Source organism: Balaenoptera ricei, chromosome 14, assembly GCF_028023285.1.
Source record: "Balaenoptera ricei isolate mBalRic1 chromosome 14, mBalRic1.hap2, whole genome shotgun sequence".
Lineage (NCBI taxonomy): Eukaryota > Metazoa > Chordata > Mammalia > Artiodactyla > Balaenopteridae > Balaenoptera > Balaenoptera ricei.
In genome coordinates, this window is record NC_082652.1 from 41,037,079 (window position 1) to 41,054,329 (window position 17,251).

At 41.0% G+C, this 17,251-nt stretch overlaps 1 protein-coding gene across 5 annotated transcripts in view; it reads right to left on the reverse strand.

The window, feature by feature from the left end:
- Window positions 1-292: 292 nt before the first annotated feature.
- The window catches only part of OSBPL1A (oxysterol binding protein like 1A), a 219,869-nt gene continuing 202,910 nt past the window's right edge, over window positions 293-17,251 (reverse strand). For all 5 annotated transcript variants that reach the window (XM_059895089.1, XM_059895088.1, XM_059895092.1 and 2 more), the window contains 8 exons: window positions 16,777-16,959; window positions 12,226-12,333; window positions 11,230-11,319; window positions 10,866-10,992; window positions 7,836-7,952; window positions 7,143-7,266; window positions 5,757-5,847; window positions 293-1,513 (listed from right to left, as the gene is read on the reverse strand). In XM_059895089.1, coding sequence (XP_059751072.1) covers window positions 1,411-1,513; window positions 5,757-5,847; window positions 7,143-7,266; window positions 7,836-7,952; window positions 10,866-10,992; window positions 11,230-11,319; window positions 12,226-12,333; window positions 16,777-16,959 — 943 coding nt within the window. In that variant the 3' untranslated portion in view covers window positions 293-1,410. The remainder of the gene's footprint in view (window positions 1,514-5,756; window positions 5,848-7,142; window positions 7,267-7,835; window positions 7,953-10,865; window positions 10,993-11,229; window positions 11,320-12,225; window positions 12,334-16,776; window positions 16,960-17,251) is intronic.

The following is a 17,251-nucleotide window of genomic DNA, read 5'->3' on the forward strand; positions in this document are numbered from 1 at the left end:
AAAAAAATTAACCTTTCCACTCTAGCAATTTTCTACCAAGGTATTCCACTTGATAATTCTGTATTTGGCATTCACACCAAGTGAACACAGTGGTACCTTGCTCTAATACTGTATTTACCCAGAAAACAGTGAGTGCTAACTGCCTACTTAGCACGTGAGCCCGGGGGTGAGCTCTCTGGCCCCGGGAACCTTGGCAGCACAAGGACTTACTTTCTTGTAAGGACACTTGACAATTTGGCATCCTATTAAGTGCAGCATTAGTATATTTCAAAGTTTAAAAGAGACCACACTGTTTTAAACATTCTAAAGCCTTTATTTAGCATCAGGTAGATTATTTCATTATAACACTTGTTAACTTCAAGACAGCCATTAAAATAACTTACTGGCAGCTACCTAAGGCCCCCTGGAAGCAATATCTCAGTCTGGGGTTGGGTGGATAAATACCGTAAGATTAATGTACCCCAATTAAAGGGGCAAAGCTACTGTACAGTAGGTCTCCATACATATCTTAAGTACACAGGTGCCTTGCAAACTTGAAATGCACAGGACCTCCTTCTATATAGTCTGATACTTATAATACATGAGTACAACTTAATTTTTCTGGTGGCATTTGCCACTGGGAGTTGAAGCATTTAAAGGTTTGTCATTATGTAATGATGGTGACTAAAATCTATATTTCTAGGGTATTTTTGTGAATTGCTAGGTTTTATACATATTTTCAATTCAAACATGTACAATTCAAACATTTTAATTATAGAAAATTGTAAAAGTAAAATCAGAGCACTAAAATAAGCAAATGAAATACCTTTTCTGTTTAGAATTTTCAAATCAGGAATATCTCTTCTCAACATTCAGGCATTTTTTTTTCTTTTTAGAGGTGGGAAGGGGTAAAATTGAGAGGATTAGTAAGAAGAAAAGCCATCTTTTCAAGGCAGTCTTTACAAAATGGCATAACCTCTATATTTGAGCATATAAACATCATATAGGAGAATTCTAAACATTTCGAAGTTAAATCTAAAACATTCAAGCATGACAGCCTAAAAATATTCAAAATAACTTGATTTGGGTTACTATATAATTCCATAAAGCTAAAGTTACATTTAGGTATAAACCTTCAGTAAATATGGCAACAGCAACCATCAAAAAGCATATTCTCCAACAGTTTCCCATACCTCTATATAAAACAGTATTCCAAATAAGCGTGTTTGGATGGCAAAATTACCCATTTTTCCAAAGACTTTCATCACCAGTATCCACCTTATGCCCTACTTTTGTTGGGTGAAATGCAAGTTATCATGAGAGGATTTTTTTCTCTTTTTAAAAGATGAGTAGAAACCAAAGAAGAAAATTTTAAAACACAGGTTTAAGTCTTATCTGTAGATTAGCCAAATGCCCCAACTTGTCTATGTTTTAATAAATGTCAGGCAAATTGAAGTAGTTTCTGTCCCAGTAGCTGCCCGAGTAAAGCCAGTCCTGGGCTCCGCTGTAGGGATTAGGACCTTGATGGAACCACCTGTTTAAAGAGGAAAGACAAGATTTATGGGGGAAGCTGTTTCTGATCACAGGGTCCCTGCTGCTTCACTAGCTTGCAGACTCCCCTACTGCAGCGATTCACTTTGTTCTGTGAGTTAGGGATTTCCAAAGAGACTTCTAAGTGCTTTTAGAGAGCATGTATATAGAATAATTTTCCGAAGTATGTAATGAGACCACCCAAAAGGTTTAAGGATTTTTCCACAGCATTCAGCAACAGTACTTGTCTAATTGTTCACCTCGGCCCATTCCCTAAAAGCATTCTATTAAGCAATGGGGAATAAGGAATTAGAATACGGAAATTAACTTTTACCTCTTACCTACAGTAATATGAAGGTGCCTGATTCAGAGTAAATGCCACCCCACCACCAAACTCTTAGCTTCATTTTACCAATGAGGAGCTCAATGTCAGAGAAGTTAAATAACTTGCCCAAGCTAGTCACTGATATCAAAGTTGTTAAAGACCATGATTTGTCAAATATACTGTTACACATAATCCACTGAAATTAATCTGATCCAAATCTTCCTGGGTCTTCATTTTCTCTATACTAATAGAGATTCATAGGCTGCATCTAGCTTTTAACATCTTTCAAATTCTAGAAAGAGCTGCCCTAATTTTCTTGCCCTTTAAAAAACAAGTCATAGGGCTTCCCTGGTCGTGCAGTGGTTAAGAATCCACCTGCCAATGCAGGGGACACAGGTTCGAGCCCTGGTCCAGGAAGATCCTACATGCCGCGGAGCAACTAAGCCTGTGCGCCACAACTACTGAGCCTGCACTCTAGAGCCCATGAGCCACAACTACTGAAGCCCACAGGCCACAATTACTGAAGCCCGCACGCCCTAGAGTCCGTGCTCCGCAACAAGAGAAGCCACCGCAATGAGAAGCCTGCGCGCTGCGACGAAGAGTAGCCCCTGCTTGCCGCAACTAGAGAAAAGCCTGCACACAGCAAAAAAGACCCAACACAGCCAAAAATAAATAAATTCATATAAATAAATAAATAAATGAACCAAGTCATCCATTTTCCACATTCCCAGCTTTCTCTGGGTAATGGAAATGAAAAATTATTTGTTCAAAAGGTTCAAATTTCAATTTGTATAATATTTTCTAATATGATTTAGTTTTCAGTAATATTTATGAAAACAGTTTCATATGTCTTTGTCATTCTTTCCAAATAAATTGCCTCTAAAAATATTTAACAATTAGAATGAGCTTAGATTTGTTTGATAAGTCCCAAGTGGTCCTATTAATCACTGCAGCAGCACTAAAAACCCTAAGACACAAAAAATGCTTCAGATTAGGCTAATTCCTTGAAGACTGATATAATAAATGCCCACTAGGCCAGATTTTCTAGAATATTACATATATTATTTTGCTTTTGGGACTTTTCCCTAATTAGAAAATTTAGAAGTCTACTTTAAATGATCAAGATATTTGTGTTTCAGACTTTGGTAACCAAGCTGGAAATACTTTAAGGAACCACTGTTTGATCAAAGTCACAGAATTTTTGTCTAATATGAAGTATACAATTTTACTCCTTTTGGTCTCAAAAGTCCACGTAGTAAAAGCACTTTTGTAGTCAGGCTTAGTAAAATCAAGCACTTCAGAAAATCAGGTAAATCAAAATCAAGGTAACCAAAAATAATTCTAAAAATTAACCAAGCCTCAGGCCTGTGCCACAGGATTTCTTCCACACAAAGTGGACAACTGGAAAGTCAAGTGCAAAGAGACTGTGCAGAACAGTAGATTCAATAGCAAAGAACGTTTTTTTGTTCACACATAAGCCAAATGCTCTAAAGGCCACGTCTGTAAGGCCTCCCTTCGGGGAGCACTTCTTGGAGAGAGTTGCAACATGGCACTAAAGATGGGCACCTCGGATCTGAAGGTCTGATACTAGGGATTAGAGTTTCTCTCAACATCTAGTCTCTTAATTTCCAGCACTCACGTCTGGAAAACTCTGCTGCCATCAGCGTACCCCCTCCACATACAAAAAAGTCCATGCTGTCTTTTCAAAGTCTTATTAAACATTTTAGGCAAGCAGAGGCAAAAGAAAAGGAGGGAGGGGGGCGAGGAGATATCTTTGTTCTTTGTTACCCTTTAGTCAGTGTTTCTGAGTCTACAGAGTCTGTGGGTCTATGTCAGTAAAATAACATTAGATAAAATATTAATTCTGCACGATGCTTGCACTGGGGGAAGAGGTGACTTCATCAATTTTTTTGGCCTCACCACCCACCTTCTCTTCAAATCCTGTGTCTATCGCCAGTCCCCCCACTTTCTCCCCACATAACCCCACTTATTAAGGTCTCTGGGCTCCTCTAGGAAAACAGGGCAGGATCACAAGCAGCCATTTCCATATGCAGGAGCCACAGTTTAAAGCCTGAACAATCCCAAAGCTGGAACTCTTTTCAAATGAGTGAAACTGGTATCAACAGGAAAGCCAGCTTTTAGTGTGGAAGAATTGGGGACAGGTTACAGTAAGGTTCTGGGTTTGATTTCTGAGGGCTGGTTTCAGCTCTACCAGGCAGAACATGTTCCTTTACAAACTGCCCCATCCCCACCCCGACACAAACTGAACCAAGCTGTTCAAAAAGCACGTTATCAGCCAGGAGAAGACCCATCAGTGAATGCCACCTCTCACCACTACTGGAAAAAGACTCCAAGCACATATTCATTTGGACAAAAGGTCAGTAGGGTCATTTTTAAGGTCTGTATATTCACATAAGAACTACTGATGCTAAGAGACAGCAGTGGAAGCAAGCATGTGTTAAGGCTCCCAAGTGGAGCTCACAAACGTAGCTTCTAGTTTTTATTTTCAGGCTACCACAGAGCTGTCTAAAGCTCCTTGCTTTCTGCACGTAAGACTTTACCTGACAGTAATACTTTTCTCTTACTTTGCACACTTGAAAATGTGGCCAGAAAAGTAAAGGAGTTAATAATTAGAAATAGGGAATCCCCTGGCGGTCCAGTGGTTAGGACTTGGCGCTCTCACTGCCGTGGGCCCGGGGTTCAATTTCCTGGTCGGGGAACTAAAATCCCGCAAGCTGTGTGGTGTGGCCAAAAAAACAAAACAAATTAGAAATACGGTACAAAGTGGGTTTTCCGCAAAAGAGACTAGAAATAATGATTAAAATCAAATCAAATCTTTTAGAAGGGATTGCAGTATAGCAACGTGCTTTTGGTTTTTGTGGTTCTTTCTAATCATGGTCTGCGGCATACTTGTCCTTGAGCAAGTTTCTTAAATGAAATACACCAGCATTTGGTTTCTTCACATACAACGAGGGGACTTCCAGACTAATGGCTTTCCAGTGGTTTCCCAGATCCTGCATGTGTGTGGGTGGGAGAAGGTGAGCCCTGCCGCTCAGCTCTTGTCCCACCCGAGCAGCCTGGTGGCCGTGTGTTCTATATTTGCAGATTCTTTACGTGTTCGTTGGCAAAAAAGATTTTGATGCTAACAAAAAAGTCCAAAAACCACTGGACTAGATGCTATCTAAGGTCATTTCTAGTTCTAATAACTGTGTAAGACGCAAAAGGGCTACAAAAAAATATCTACTAAACTGCTTGTGAAATTATGCCCATATTGGCTCTGAAATTTAATAACTTTGAAAAATGGGACAACGGTTTCTATTACATAATATAAATGTAGAAAATGTTTTTATTCTATTCCTATTTACAAGAGATTCTATTACTCAATACAAGTGACTAAGTAACTCCTGATTCTTAAAAAGAACAAACTTTCAAAACTTGCAAATTTTATTGCCCAGTTTCTGTTGCTGAATGGAATCCAAGATGTCACTTTAACAAATCGTATTTCCACGACATGTCAAATCCCTTGTGTTTGGAAGAGTAAAGGCATTGTCTAAATATCCTTGATACATGATATATGTATAAGCTAATAGCCCTGTAATTTTACTCATATATAAGCAAATGGCTCTGAACCTATTTCATGCCAAAATCTGTAACTCTACCTTCCCTCTTAAAAACAGAAGGGACAGTGTTTTGCTGAATAAGAAGGAAAGATAGTTTGCTTAACTGACACTTACCTGTGGTAATCGTGTAGGAATATTTTAACCTTAACTTCCAAACAGTCCTTTTTCTTGGCACACATGCGGCCCTTTCAGCTTGAACTTAGTCAGTGGAAAATACTTGACAACTCGCAGGGCACAGTGAGCCAGGCTCTGCAGTCCCATGTCTGCCAGCCGCCCCCCCCCACCCCCGCCCCTCATCGCACCTCGTCTTCCACTCCTCCTCCGACTTGGACCTGCTCTTGCGGGCCGCTCTTTGTTTCTCCTCAAGGCGCTTTTTTTCTTCACTAGCTTGATCTAGAGTCAGCACATCAGTGAAAACCGTTACTCTACACATAGAGGCTGCCAGGCACAGCACTCAACACAATCTCTTCATGGAGTCAGGTAGCAGCACGTCTCCATTTTATCAGAACATGAACACCATGAAATTTATCCTGGCAAAATTTTAACATATCCCCAAGTTCACACTCAAGACCCGGTCCTCTCCTATAGCTTTTGCCCTTAACAACCTCTGCATTTACCCAAGGTGCCGGCTTATTCTTAAGGCCAAAAAAAAAATCATGTTAAAATGCTTCAGTGAAAAATTCGGTGGAAAAACTGAATACACGTGAAAATTTTCTAAATTCTTAGTGAGACCTCACAGAGCTCCTCCAGATTCCATTCGTAAGAAATTCAAACCATTTTCCAAAGCGCTGTTGCACTGTCTCACTGATAATTCACAGGGAGGGTCAGTGTTTAGTTAGGGCAGGGTTTCTCAGCCTCGGCCCTGCTGACACGCTGCACCCCATGATTCTTCGCGGGGGGCTGTCCTGGGCACGGCAGGACGTTAGCAGCACCCGGGCCCCCATCCACCAGATGCCAGCATCAGTTCCCCAGATGTTTCAGCCAAAGTCTCTAGACTCGGCCACACATCCCCTGGAGGAAAAACTGTCCCCATTTTGAGAACCACTGAATAAGAAGAAATTTAACAGCACGAAATAAAATGTCAGAATTAACCAAGGCCAAGCACTTCTTTGAGGCTCACAAGGTGCTCTTTAAATTCTGAAATACGTAGTGAAATAACTAGTCAGAATATAGTTAAAGTTGATAAATGTGATATTATTGTCCCAAATTCTCCTCTGATATGTAAGATATGCCTCTGGTCATATGTATTACATTAAATTAGGGAGTATCACTGAGACAGTGAAATATGAGCTGCTAAGGTCCACCTCAGATTTCCAAATTTAAAACCAAAGTTTCTGAATTTAAATTGAATTTTAATTTTAAAAAAAATTTTAGAGACTTCCCTGGTGGCGCAGTGGTTAAGCCTTCACGCTCTCAATGCAGGGGGCCCGAGTTCGATCCCCGGTCGGGGAACTAGATCCCACCTGCCACAACTAAGGAGCCCACGTGCCACAATTAAGACCCAGAGCAACCAAATAAATAAATAAATACTTCTAAAAAAGTCTCTAAGAGAGACTAAAGATGGTTGTGCTAACGTACAAAATGCTAAGTGCTAACATACTAAAATACTGACAGTGACCCGGAGTAAAACCAACCACCCTCCTCAAAGAAATCAATCTTCACTGGTGCCGCTGTCAGGTGCTAGTTACCTATTTCCCCATTTTCCATGGCTCTGATGTCAGGACGTAGCCTGCAGTCTGTCTTAGGAATCACACTCTCCATTTCCTTGTCTACTTCATTCAAAACCATTGCAAAGCTAGTAAAATTATACATCTGAAAAGAAGAAAATGTTCAAATTAACATATACCAGGGCATAATGCAGAATGAAACCCTGAAGGTAGAAACAGTTGACAATGACCCCCTGTTCGGTGGTGACGACGGTCGGCCTTTCTCAGATCACACATCTCAGTGTTTTCACCCAAGTCTGCGCCACCTGTGGGAATCTGTCTCAAAGAAACCCCCCCAGCAGGCCTCCCAGCATGAATATCTTCCACCACCATCACCTCGAAGGAGAGTTACAAGCAAACCCAATATTCTCCATTCTTCATTTAAACCCTTACTTGCTAGATCTGGCTGCGCCACCTTGTATTTAACGACAGTCAGTCTTGCTGCTCAGTAATTGTTAGGGAAGCCCCCCAAAGCCTCACGCCAAGGCGTCTTGGCCAGCCAGACACCAGGAGGCCTGGGCGGCAGGAATGCCCCGTCCCGGGTTAGAAGCCGCAGAGGGACAACTTAGGAGCTTTTGATGACCACCCGCCTCCTCCTGGTCCCGCCTGGGCCGGGGAAAAAGCACCATCAGAGCCCAGTAAACAGGAGGCCGCACTCAGCACGCCCAGCCTCACCTGGGTCGAATTGGCAGGCCGTGGGGCTATTCGCCACAGGAGGACGCTCCCAGGGATGACGAACACACTCTCGGAATCTGGCATTGGCATTTCATCTGACTCCTCAGAAGCGCTCATCTGGAAGAACCAACAGATGAACACAACAAATGTTTTCAAAAGAATATACTTACAAATTGTAAAATAAGCACCGCTGACTGCACAGCATTAGGATGTAACCGTACGAGGGCCGGGGCACCATGACCTTCTCGCTCTCACATCCTCACCTTTCAGCACAGGCCAGGGAGCCAATAACTGCGGGCCTAGTGAGTAAGCGCTGGGAGCCTCGTGCGCCTTCTGTGTTGTCTCATTTAGGGGTCTGTGCGTTCCAGCCATTACCATCACCATCATCATGCCTTTACTATCATGTTGTAATATTTTTAAAGTTTTTTTTTAAAGCCAAAATAATGCATTTAGGTATTGACTGGAACATTATGAGAGCAAGAAAAGGTTAAATTCTTGGAGCATTTAACTAAATTCATCAACAACACAAACCAGTAGGGATCCTGAAAGCATTCTATAAAAAGAGGACTTAAAACCATGTAAGGCTAGGGGCTTCCCTGGTGGCTCAGTGGTTAAGAATCCGCCTGCCAATGCAGGGGACACGGGTTCGAGCCCTGGTCCGGGAAGATCCCACATGCCGCGGAGCAACTAAGCCCGTGCACCACAACTACTGAGCCTGCGCTCTAGAGCCCGTGAGCCACAACTACTGAGCCCGAGTGCCACAACTACTGAAGCTGATGCTACGCAACAAGAGTAGCCACCACAATGAGCCCACACACAGCAACGAAGACCCAACACAGCCAAAAATAAAAAAATACATAAATTTATAATAAATAAATAAACAAACAAAACAAAAAGATGTAAAGGGTAAAAAAGAAACTAACATTTCCTCTGGCTGCACCACCCCCCCCCACCACCCAACCTAGCAGAGCTGCTAGCAGCTCTCTGTATATTTAGTCCTTACATAATAAACCCATAAAGTGTTTTTTTTATATAATTTTTTAAAAAAATTATTTATTATTTATTTATTTATTTTTGGCTGTGTTGGGTCTTTGTTGCTGTGTGCGGGCTCCTCATTGTGGTGGCTTCTCTTGTTGCAGAGCACGGGCTCTAGATGCGTAGGCTTCAGTAGTTGTGGCTTGTGGGCTCAGTAGTTGTGGCTCACGGGCTCTAGAGTGCAGGCTCAGTAGTTGTGGTGCACGGGCTTAGTTGCTCCGCGGCATGTGGGATCTTCCCAGACCAGGGCTTGAACCCGTGTCCCCTGCATTGGCAGGCGGATTCTTAACCACTGCACCACCAGGGAAGCCCACCCATAAAGTTTTACATATAAAGAATTTAAGCCTTTGGAAGGCTAAGTCATATTCCCAATGTCACAGTTACCAAATCTAGAACTACTGGCTGAGATATGCAACTTTAAAAACAGCAGCAGGGAAGGGACAACACTGGTGACAAGCTCCCCAAGGCATTTAAATGCGCTCGGGAACATCAGAAATCCACGGTGGCCGGTGCACACGGGAGGCGAGAGCAGACACAGGGTGAGCGTGAGGCTGGCTTCTCTCTCCAAGGGGCAAGGCCGTTTTCCTACAGAGACTGACCGGGGATTTACGGGACACGAGGGGGATTTTCTGGAATTTCGCCAAGGCCCTCCTCTGCCACCCCCCACCTCTGTAAAAGGAGGACGAGGCCATATCTTCACCAAGCTGCCTTGTGCTGGCTGAGCCACTGCCCAGGAGTTCAGGTCGGGGCCTGGGATCCTGGAGCATTCCTTCTCCAGCCCCGTCAGTCTTGGGGTCGCTGCAGAGAAGCGTCAGTGCACCTCCCGGAAGGAAGGAGAAGCAGCGGAGACCCAGGTGGAGGAGGAAAGCGGACTGTGCCCGGAGATGGAGGCAGAGGGAGGGGAGAAGGGCCCAGCCGGGGAAGTGCCACTGCCGTCAACTGCACCAGCTGCTCTGTCCCTGGGACCCTGGTAACCTGTTTACAAAGAATGCCACTCAGACATACACCTTCTGTTTTTGAGGAAGGTTAGGGCTTCCTAACCTCTTGCATGTGTAAGAGTCACCTGAAGGGCCCCAGAGAGCTCGACACGGCGGGGTGAGGGGAGCCGGGAGCTCTGAGACGGTGCTTCGGTGGCCGGTGTGATGCTCGGAGCAGAGGGGCCTGAGCTGTCTTCACCAGGAACCCCTGACCTCCGTCAACTCATCTGACACGTGGGTGCTACTGCTGTACCCATTTTACAAATGAAGGTGCTGAGGCGGAGAGAGGGTGGGAATCTGCCCGAGACTGAACCACGCAGAAGTGGGAGAGGCAGGATTCTAAGCAGAGCTCGTGCTCTGAACCGTGATGGCTGTTACTGGAAAGTGATCAGTCCTCCGGCGCTTCCTGTCCAAGCAGGTGCAAGCTCTCTTCAGCTCAGCCTGCTGAGCGGTCCAGCCTCCCGGGGCCCCGCGACGAAAACCTGTGGTCTCACACGGGGAGAGTCTATCGTTAAACTGTCCCGTTAGGAGAACGCTTAGTAAGAGGAGGACAGCCGTCCAGGAATGAATCCCTTAACTGCGATGCGCTCAGCTTCAGGGGTCTCGGATACAAAAGAGGGCAACACAACTGCTGCAAGCATGAAAACGTACGCGATCGTTCTGGGCGAAATTTCAAGTATTCAAATGATCTCAACTGCTAATGCACTTAAACAGAAAGGAGGACAAGGACATTGGTCTCACTAAGATGAACTCCAACGTTCCAAAGCAACGTGAGTTCTATGCCGCGTGTATAACTAACAGCACAGCACACACCCATACTCCACGGGAGATTATGTCAAACATTCCCGACCAAGGCAGATAGCTGGTTCATTAAGAAGGTTCAAGGAGAAAAATTACATGCATTAGCACCAAGTATAAAAGGTCACACTGTGACCCACTAACAGGCCACTTCCAAAAGGATTAGTACAAATTTAAAGAGTCCAGTGATTCCTTCGATACCACCTTCTGGGATGTTCACCTGTTTGCTGTTCTTCTTCTCTTCAGTATTTTTCTTATCATTTTTTTTGTAAGCATCAAAGGTGGCAGGGTCAACACTGTATAAACATTCTGTCCACTTCCCATAGAGGGCACAGAGCTTCTTTTTGCTGTCAAGAGAAACTGATGTTTAGCCAACAATTAAACCAGCGTTTTGCTGTAATTGAATATTATTATAAAGATGCTTACAAATCAGATTCTTTAAAGAAATAAATATTTCCTTGCAGAAGAAAGAGTTTTTCAATTTACTGAAATGCTTGTTTCCTAGGTAATGGCAGATTTTAATAACAACATTTTATTTAGTGAACGACACCTATACTAGTCAGCATTTAAAATGGAAACTTTACCTTTTATCTTGAATGTAGCCTTCAACTTTGTGTAACTCCTTACCAAAAAGGCCGCATGGCTTAAAATTCAACACACATTTGTCCGCAGTCCTGTAAAGGAGATAGTGAGCTCAGGTTACCGTTCAACACAGAAGCCGTAGGAGAGAGCAGTGACTGTGATAACCTTTCTAGTAGCAGCTGCTGTTTACTGACTTTCTAACGCATGCCAGGCTCCACACAGAGTATCATAATTAATCCATAATCAGTACCGGACCCACCATGGAGAAAACGTAAAACAAGGTTCATAAAAAGATAAGGGACTTGTTGCTATGGCATGAATGTTTGCCCACCAAATTCATGTAGTGAAGCCCCTAGTTGCCCACGCGAGGGTATTTAGGAGTAATTAGGTCATAAGGGTGGAACCCTCATGAATGGGATCAGTGTTCTTCTAAGAAGAGATACGGGGAGACGATCCTTCCCTCTGCCATACAACGATTTGAGAAAACGGCCAACTTCAAACCAGGAAGAGGGCCTTCACCCAGCATTAATCTGCCAGCACCCTGACCCGGAACTCCCAGCCTCCAGAACCGTGAGAAATAAATGTCTGCTGTTGAAGCCACTCGGCCCATGGTGCTCTGTTACAACAGCCCGAGCCGACTAGGACACTGGCCTAAGGTCACAGAGTAGGATTTGAACCCAACTCTTTTCAACTTTCGTGTTTCTCCCGCCACCCGTCCCCATGTGACCAATGCAAGCTAATCAGGATCAGCAAAATGAGCTGAAGGAGGCGGGAATGAAGATTCCCCAAGGCTGCAGAAGCTCTGAGTTCACCAGTCCCCCCTAATCGGAAACTTTAACATAAAATCTGTTCATTAAATAGATGGGCTTTATTTACTCCAGAGCTATACTGCCTGGTTCTTAAATTATCATCAGGCTGTACTAGAACTTTTTGAAAAAGACTACTGGCACCCTCTGATGACAACTGAAGGGATAGGGGAGGATGATGAAGCATCTCACTTGTGGTTTGTGATCTCCACGTTGCCGTACTGCTCAATCCAGAGTTTCCCCACAATGATGTTATGTACACAGCAGGTAGGATTTGTCCACGTATATGCTTCATTGTGTCTAGAGAACAAAAAGAAAACCAAAGCCCAGAAAAATAAGTGAGAAGTGTTACTCTGTTTAAAAAGTGCATTTGCCTCAAATGTTATTACTCAGGATAACACATCAGACTGCTGGAGATGACTAAAGTTTAAGACCGTAAAAACTCTGCTGGTGTTAATCACAGTAAAATAGGTATCATCTGACTACTCTTATTGTTTCTTAAAAGGATGCAAAAGCTTAAGAAAAAAATTCTATCTTTCTACCAAACTCCAAATTAAACTATGTACATAATCATCTTAAGCATTCAAAAGTTTGGTGAAAACATAATAAACAAAATTAAATTAGAAGTAGAAAACAGTCTATTTAGTACTTTCTAGTTCACCAAAGGGAAAAACTTGTGTATGTAAGCTCCAATTTTACACATCCTTTGCTTTTGAAAACATTTGTTTTACATCTTTGTACATTTATGTCTAAATTTATTTTTAATTTACAAACAGTAAAATTCACTTTTCTTGGTCTATCTAGTTCTGTGAGTTTTAGTGCATGTGTAGATCTTTGTAACTACTACTATAATCACAATATAGAACAATTCCATCACACCATCCACAAATTCGCTCATGCTGCCCCTCTATGGTCAAACCCTCCCCCAACCCTAGTCCCTAAACAACTCATTTGTTCTCCATTGCAATAGTTTTGCCTTCTCCAGAATGTCATATAGGTGGGATAATACACCATGTAACCTTTCAAAATTAGTTTCTTCATTTGTATAATGCATTTTAAATTCTACTTATCAATAATTTGCTCTCTCTTATTTCTGAGTAGTATTCTACTGGATGGATGTATCACAGTTTAACCATTTACTCACTGAAGGATGTTGGGTTGCTTGGTGACTATGATTAACAGTACTATAAACATCTGGGCACAGGTCTTCGTGAAAACGTTAAGTCTATTCTCCAGAGTAAAAACCTAGGAGTGGACTGCTGAGTCATCTGGTTAACATAGGGTTAACTCTGTAACCCTATGTCATCTGGTTAACATAGGGTTAACTCTGTTCTCCAGAGTGGCTCTGCCATTTTCGATTCCCCCCAGCTATATATGAGACTTCTGGTTGCTCTACATCCTTGCCAACACTTGGTACTGTCAGTTCTAAAAATTATTTTGATTTTGGACATTCTAATAGGTGTGTAGTGGTATCTCACTATGATTTTGTATTTCTTTAATGACTAATGCTGTTGAGCATGTTTTTGTGTGCTCGTTTGTCATCCATGTATCTCTTTGGTGAAGTGTCTGTTCACATCTTTTGCCCAGTTTCTTATGGGGTTGTTTGTCTTCTTATTGTTTTGAGAATTCTTTACACATTCTAGATACAAGTCCTTTGTTGATAAATGATTTGCAAATAATGTTTATCTATCTATGGCTTCTCTCCATTCTCTGAAGACTGTTTTTCACTGAGCAAGAGTTTTTCATTTTGATAAAATCTAATTTATCAATTTTGTCTTTTCTAGACCGTGCCTTGGTATTATATCCATAAGATGTCATTGCCTAATCCAAGGTCATAAAGATTTTCTCCTGTTTTCTTCCAAAAGCTTATAATTGTACATTAGATTTCAGCCTATGGTCTATTTTGAGTTCATTTTTGTTTAAGCTGTGAGATGTAAGTTGAGGTTCATTTTTTTAACATACGTACTTCCAACTGTTCCCACACCATTTGTGGAGAGGACTATCCTTCTTCACGGAATTGTGTTTTTACCTTTGTCAAAAATCAACAGACCATGTTTCTGTGGGTCAGTTTTTGGACTCTATTCTCTGTTCCCTTGATGTATGTGTCTATCCTTTTGTCAGCACAACATTGTCTTGATTACAATAGCTTTACTGTTAAGTCTTAAAATTAGGAAGTGGGAGTCCATGAATTCTGTTCTTCCTTTTCAAAACTGTTTTGGCTGTAGTGTTTCATTTGTCCTTCCATATAAATTTTAGGATCAACTTCTCTTTATGTATCAAAAATCATCCTGGGACTTTTAAATTTAGATTGTGTTAATACAGATTGCTTATAGATCAATTATGGGAAAACTAACATCTGAATTACATTAAGGATTCCAAGTATAGTGAGACATAGTATGACTCTCCATTACTCATAGTCTTTGATTACTGTAATCAGTGTTTTATAGTTTTCAGCATGTGGAACCTGAACATATTTTATTATCTTCATCCTGCTATCGAGCCTATCCCAGTTATTATTTTTGTTATTGTATTTTTTCAGTACTAAAATTTCCAGAAATACTTTCATTTCTTTGCTCCAATGTCTTTCTATTCACTTTAAGAGTGTTCATCTTTATGTCATGGAGCATAGTTATAATATCTGCTTTAAAGTCTTTGACACAAATTTCAATATCTGAGTCACTTTGGGATTAGAGTCTGTTTATTGTTTTTCCTTTCTTTTCTCTTTCTCTCTCACACAAGGAGATCATAGAGTACTTGACTTTCTCTGACTTATTTCGCTTAGCATAATGTCCTTGAGGTCCATCCATGTTGTTGCAAGTGGCAAGATTTCATTCTTTTTTATGGCTGAGTAATATTCCCGTGTGTGTGTGTGTGTGTGTGTGTGTGTGTGTCTGTATGCCACAATTTCTTTATCCATTCATCCAACAATGGACACTTGAGTTGTTTCCATATCTTGGCTGTTGTATGGAATACGTATAATAATGCTGCAATGACATGGGGGTGCAGATATCTTTTTCAGTTAGTGTTTTTGTTTTCTTTGGGTAAATACTCAAAAGTGGAATTGCTGGATCATGGTAGTTCCACTTTGAATTTTTTGAGGAACCTCCAAACTGTTTTCCATAGTGGCTGCACCAATTTACATCCACCAACAGTACACAAGGGTTCCCTTTCCTCCACATCCTCACCAACCCTTATTTCTAGTCTTTTTGATACTAGTCTTTCTCACAGGTGGGAGGTGATACCTCATTGTGGTTTGATTTGCATTTCCTTGATGGTTAATGATGTAGAGCATCTTTTCATTTACCTGTTGACTATTTGTATGCCTTCTTTGAAAAATGTCTATTCAGATCTCCTGCCTACTTTTTAATTGGATTTTTTTTCTTGCTATTGAGTGGTATGCATTCTTCATATATTTTGGATGTTAGCCCATTATCAGATACATGATTTGCAAATATTTTCTCCTATTCAGTAGGCTGCCTTTCATTTTGTTGATGGTTTCCTTTACTGTGCAGAAGCTTTTTAGTATGATGTAGTCCCACTTGTTTATTTTTGCTTTTGTTCTTTTTGGTATCAGAGTCAAAAAATCATTGCCAAGACCTATGTTAAGGAGCCTACCGCCTATGTTTTCTTCTAGGAGTTTTATAGTTTTCAGTCTTACATTCAAGTTTGTAATCCATTTTGAGTTAATTTTTGTGTATGGTATAAGAGAGGGGTCCAGTTTCATTCTTTTGTATGTGCCTGTCCAATTTTCCCAACACCATTTATTGAAGAGACTGTCCTTCTTCTGTTGTATATTCTTGCCTCCTTTGTCGTAAATTAACTGACCCTATTTGCATGGACTTATTTCTGGGCTCTCTATTCTGTTCCATTGATCTATGTGTCTGTTTTTATGCCAATACCATATATTTTAATTACTATAGCTTTGTAATATAGTTTGAAATCAGGGAGCAGGATGCCTCCAGCTTTGTTCTTCTTTCTCAAGACTGCTTTGGCTATTTGGGGTCTTTTGTGATTCCATAAAAATTGCAGGATTGTCTATTTGTGTGAAAAACGTCATTGGAATTTTGATAGAGATTGCACTGAATCTGTACATTGCTTTGGATAGTATGGACATTTTACTAATATTAATTTTTTCAATCCATGAGCACAGAATTAACAATTCCATTTACAACTGCATCAAAAAGAATAAAATATGTAGAAATAAATTTAAACAAGGAGGTCAAAGACCTGTATATTGAAAACAACAAGACAGTAATGAAAGAAACTGAAGATGACACAAATAAATGGAAAGGTATTTCATGGCAATCTTTTTTCTATTGCAAAAGAAGAGAACTTTCAACTTAACCTAATGTCTAAAATGTACCAATGTGATTGTTATTTCAATATTTCTCAAAGTGAATTCATTTTAAAAGATGGTTAAACAAAATATTATTACCATGATATATAGAAAGCTTGTCTCATAAGAACTGTCAGGCAGTGATTAACTCCATTTTATCTTAAAATAGATCCAAACAAACACCACAGTCAAACATCAAGTTAAACTTTTTACACGTACCTAGGATGATTAACAATGGCTATTGCCATGTTTCTCAAATTCTTTTACATGATGGTAGAAAATTTACACTTCATAAAAGCAGTTTCTTTGTCTCCACCTTTTGAACAACAAGGTCAAGTCTGTGTGCAAGTGTATATACTAATGAGTAGGTACATATGAAAAGAGTTAAAGGTGTGATTCTGACTCACTCAAGGAGCTCCAATGTGATGGTTCCTTTGGGTTCTGCTTCTACGCTCTTCCCCCAGAACTTCAGTTTGGGATAGATTGAGCCATGAAAGATGAAATCATTGTTTAATCCTTCAGCATGAAATGCACTAATGGGTGGATGATGGCTGACCTGCTCAGAGATGAGTCTGAAACCAAGGTCATCTCTTAAGATTTAAAAAACAAACAAACAAAAAGAGTTATTGTTATATAATAAACTGTTATCACAGAATGTATACATTACTGTCATTTCAGTGAAAAAGCAATGTTAAAGTATTAAGGAAATGGATTTGACGAAGTAAACAATCCTTTGTTATCATCCTGATGGAAGGACAACATGCGAGCAATTGCACATATGCAACCCAAACAACTAAAACCAATGTTATTATAAACCTAGCTACTTAAACACATTAAAATAAAGAACACCCACATGAATTTGGATGATTTTCATGAATTGAC